Source organism: Plectropomus leopardus, unplaced genomic scaffold (genome assembly GCF_008729295.1).
Source record: "Plectropomus leopardus isolate mb unplaced genomic scaffold, YSFRI_Pleo_2.0 unplaced_scaffold10826, whole genome shotgun sequence".
Classification (NCBI taxonomy): domain Eukaryota; kingdom Metazoa; phylum Chordata; class Actinopteri; order Perciformes; family Serranidae; genus Plectropomus; species Plectropomus leopardus.
Window position 1 is genome coordinate 1 of NW_024611425.1, and position 4,911 is coordinate 4,911.

At 36.7% G+C, this 4,911-nt stretch overlaps 1 protein-coding gene across 1 annotated transcript; it reads right to left on the minus strand.

Moving 5' to 3' along the window:
- Positions 1 to 934: 934 nt before the first annotated feature.
- On the minus strand, positions 935 to 4,899 carry LOC121963310 (ribosomal protein S6 kinase alpha-5-like; the record flags this gene model as incomplete). The annotated part of the gene is made up of 4 exons (XM_042513615.1): positions 4,772 to 4,899; positions 1,949 to 2,140; positions 1,704 to 1,863; positions 935 to 1,098 (listed from the first exon to the last, which is right to left on the minus strand). Coding segments are annotated over exons 1-4 (558 nt in total), but the record flags the coding sequence as incomplete, so codon positions are not given.
- Between the last annotated feature and the right edge of the window lie 12 nt (positions 4,900 to 4,911).

Consider the following 4,911-nt stretch of genomic DNA (forward strand, 5'->3'; position numbering starts at 1 on the left):
TATCAAATACGACCTTTAGTTCCCAAATTAAAGTTTAGATCTCCTGAAATCAATTGTCCATTTAAGGTATAAATCTAACACCTTCCCCTTTATCGAAGTATTCATGTGCCAACATTTAAAACATTTTACAAACAATTTATTTTCTTACATTTCTATCATGTTTTGCATACAATTATTTTAAGTGGAAAAAAGAAAAATAATTAACATAAAGTATGTTTTAAATGTTTGAAACAAATCTAATCTTTAAATGAACAATAATATTATTTAGAAACAAAACTTTCAATTCCTGTTTTAATAGTATCATCTTCACTGTGGTGACGCGACACTTTCAGTATCCTTTCATGAAGAGTCGCCGTTAGTGCAGCGCAGAAGTTTTCTGGTGCAGTGAAGAAAATCGCTGTAGCAGCCTCTAAATCTGATCAACCATCAAGTAGAAAAACAATAAGAATAAAAAAATGAATGTTTTTTATATTAGTTAGTTTTGGGGTTTTTTTGTTGGTTTGTTTTTTGTTATTACTTTGTTTCTTCCCTTTCTTTCGTTCATAATGTATGAATGATTTTGCAAAAAAGGCTTTGTATTTTTTACTCTCTCTCTCTTGAATTGTGTTGTCCAAAACAAAAACTAAAAAATAAAAGAAAATGTCAGTATGCTGTGCTGTATGATGTGTACTAATTTGACTCCAATAAAACCTCGAAAAAAAAAAAAACAACTTGAAAACAAAAATGAAAAAACAACATCACGTACCTCATGGCAATTGACATTGTTCACGTAGGATTACATTTTAAATTTTGATACAAATGCTGAGTATATTTCTGAATGTTGGCATGAAGTCACATGACCTCTCGCCCCTCAGTTTTTGTTAAATGACTGTATCTCCCAGCATAAAGAAACCATTTAAGTGGAAAGAAGAGATTTCGCAGACAGCGATGTTACCTTGTAGGTGGCGTTGACGTAAGTGCGGACAGTCGGCCCACTGGACTCCAGCACATCTGGAGTGCACAGAGGAGTGGTGGACATGGACGCTCCGCCCTGAAGCCAGCCGTTCTCTTTCAGATCCGAGAGTTTGAGACGCATCTCCGGGTCCACCGTCAGCAGACCTTCAAACACAGAGGACGTGGTCAAAGGAGCACAAAGGCAAGAAAAAAATGTCTCTATCATCCTTTTTTATTTCTTTTCTTCCGTTATCAGATAACCTAAACACTAAAATAAAAGATTTCCCCCTGACTTTGCTCATTTGCTCTGACCAACATACCATCAATATGACAAATAAAAGCCTCAAGTCTCAATTAGAGGCTCAGTCTTGCTGGAGATAACCTTAGTTAGCAATGACACGTACAAATATGTACATGTGTTTAAACTTTTGTCAATATGTGCATGCTTTACACATTTACTTTCTCTTTTTGTTTTGTTCGTTTTATTGGCAAGTTTTCAAGTACAATCTTCTCATGTTTTTGAATAAAATATTTGATCGGGTCTCAAAAAGTTTTGTGTGAAAGGAATTTAAAGCCGGTCGCACCAAAATCAGTGCATGCACGCAGGTTAACAAACACTGGTAAACCTGCTAAATATAGGCGATTTACAAACTGCTTCTTTTGTTTTTTACACTTGCCCAACCCTCGCACGTACTATGTTAGTTACATAATGTGTCCCAAATACACAAAACTAACTGCTCTTGTCACTTCAAACTTTCTACATCGCATACCTTTAACGAGCTCTTTGGCATCCTCCGATACGCCCTTCCAGGCCTCCCCATCCAACGAGAAATCGCCCTCCTTAATCTTTTGCATGATGTCAGCAGCGTATGATGAGGTCATCCCCCGCTGCTCGCTCTGAAATGGCACCTGGCCTGACAGCATGGTGTACTGATGGAAACACACACAGAGAGTCATTAGTACTTCAGTTTGCCTTACCGATGTGATTAAATCAGCGGTTTTTAGATGAAATTACCAAGATGACCCCGAGACTCCAGAGGTCGCAGGCTTTGTCGTATCCCGCGCTCTCGAAAAGTTCAGGTGCAGCGTACTGCAGCGTGAAGCAGGGAGTCTGCAGGGGGGCGCTGCCTGCAGGGCACAGGCGGGCAAACCCAAAATCTATTACTTTGAGCACCGAGTCCTCCCCCTCGCCTGCAAATAGCACGTTCTGCAAGAGAAACAAATCAAATCCATCATCATCCTCTCTTGATTTTCTTTACTTTCTACAATCAGGGCACCGTTTTTTTGAACTGTTTGACACCAGAGCAAAAAGCTCTGATTTCTTTCAAAATCATAGGGGAGAAAACAATGAGCATCTCAACAACATATGGCCCAAAAAATAGCAAGAAATTTGTTAAAAGTAGGGCGCCAGGTAGCTCAGTTGGTAGAGCGTGCACCCCTTATTCAGAGGTTTGCAGCGACCCCGGGTCCGACTCAGACCGGTGGCCCTTTGCTGCACGTCATCCCCACTCTCTTTTATCTCCATTTCCTGTCATCTCTCCAGCTGTCATATCTAATAAAGACTATGAAAGCCAATAAAATGATATTTTATTTTATCAAATTATTTCATCTTATTTCAATTTTTTATTACTTTTATTGGTTTTGACTTAGGATTACTTTTACTTTCACTGGTTTATTACTTTATCTATTACTTTAACTCGTGTGTTATCATCTCTAATTTGACTTTTTATCTTATTTAATTCTGTTTTTAGTTTTTTTATTCATTTAAATTCATTTATTTTTTTGCAAATTATCAGTTGTGACTCACATGTCTTGCATCTTGTATGGTTTTATCCTCATTTTGATCTTTTGTTATGTTTTTATTCTTATTTTAAAATGGATTTGATTTGCTTTTATGGTCAGTTGACAGCTTTGTTCATGTTTGTGACTGTGCAGCACATTGTGCTTCCATCTGGAATAAAATGTGCAATATAAATAATGTTTTGCTCTCTTGTTTACTGAACACCGTGGGTTGGTATGTTTCTGCGCAGAGTGTATGCTTTGCACACGTGTTTGGCATTTTTGTGCCCAGTGCAGCACATGTGGTGCAAAGGTGGGAGCAGAGGGCAAACAGATGGGAGCTTCATCCAAACAAGCCACATTTATTTGTTGATATTTTAGTGAAAATTAGATTAGATGCAGTAGGACACTGGCTTTTTCCACATTTGACCATGATTCATTATTTGGTATTTCTGTTAATAAACTCAACACTTTAGATAAACTGTGCAGAAATTATGGAACAGTGTAGATAAACTGTTTTAATTAAAAACTCTCCGACCAGTAAAAGCATTTAGATTGGCATCAAAAATAAAAGTTGTTGTGATTACAACATGCATCTCCGTGCAGGACTTAAAGTTAATGGGTGATTCTTACCACTATCTGTCATTCACAGCTGCTTTATACTACATGAAAGCCGTCTCCTTCAGTTAATTAAATCCCACGGCCATCTGAAGGCTGCAGGATATGTGTGTGATAAATCTGCAGCCCTCATTTTGAAAAGTGCTGCGCTGCAGCGGAGACATTACGCTCTGTCGTCCACTGTGTTTACCTCGATTAAATCATGTGCAAATGATGCTGCACAATAACCACACTAATGTCCCATCACATCAGCTCTGACTCCGTATTCAGCCACGTTAGGCGAGACATCCTCAGGGCTCAGAGGACACATGCAGTTCACAGTGAAAAAATACTGAGACAATTAAAACTTCACTCTGTTCTCGTTCCCTCTCATTCTCTCTCTCACCACATTATTCGGGCCAATAATTCCACTTTCATTTCTTTTTCACATCTAACTTATCCAGAAAAGGTTTCATTTTTAATTACTGAAATGCATTTTTAATTTCAATATCATGTCACAAAGTTGAAATATGGATGTAATGACTTTGGACAAATGTTTTAATCTGAACCGAATCACACATGCAGCAGAGTTATTTTAACTTTTAATTTTTTCATTTTTGTTTTCTATTCAGTTTTGTTTTAGAAACTTTCCAGCACAAGAAAATGACCTGAAACGAGTTTGTTTTAAAAAAACAAAAAAACTAATCATGGAAAAAGTGCTTAAGGCAAATAATATTTCTGTATCTCATATTAAATATGAAATTATGATAATGAGAAATATTGATTTTTCACTGGCTTTTTTTCTTTTTCTCCCTTGACATTCTCCCTAGCTTTTTAAAATATAATTTTTTAAATCTACTAATTCAATTTGTGGTACATTTCTTGCCAATCTGCCTTTTTTCCCCTTTTTTTTTTTTAAGAATTCAAACCAATTAGTTCAGCGTTCGAAGATTTAAACACTGGTGAAAGGCGTCAAAAAACAGCACAAGAAAAGTGATATCGCTCCAGGTTTCAAAAGGCTAACTAAAATGTTTATTCATACCTAGTTTTAGCTCATGATTTAGTTATATTATTATTTATTATAATAAGGCAACATTTCTTAAATGGGGCTACGGGTACTCTTAGGGGTTTTCTGGAGTTCTTCTGAATTAACATTTTTTTAAAATGTTAATTTAAAAAAATATTAGCCATGCATAATTTCGAAATAATTATACTACACAAAAAAATAATAAGTTTAATAAACCACATTTTATTTTCAATATTCTTATTTTTGCAATCCTTCAACTGTCACAACAAACAGTCAGATTCACACCACATTTACTCACTGTCGGTTTCTATCAGAAATGTTTTACACTGGGATACTGAGCTGAAAAAAATATTGTAAAGGAGGTACAATACTGGAAAAAAAAGTTTGAGAACCACTGTTATAAAGAATTAATAAAGTTATTAAATTCCAGCTCACCTCTGGTTTGAGGTCTCTGTGCACGACTCCCGCCTCGTGCATGAAGCTGACAGCTGAGACCAGACTCTGTAACAGCTGACTGGCCTCCGCCTCTCCAAACAGCTTCTTCCTCTTGATCCTTTCCAGCAACTCGCCGCCTC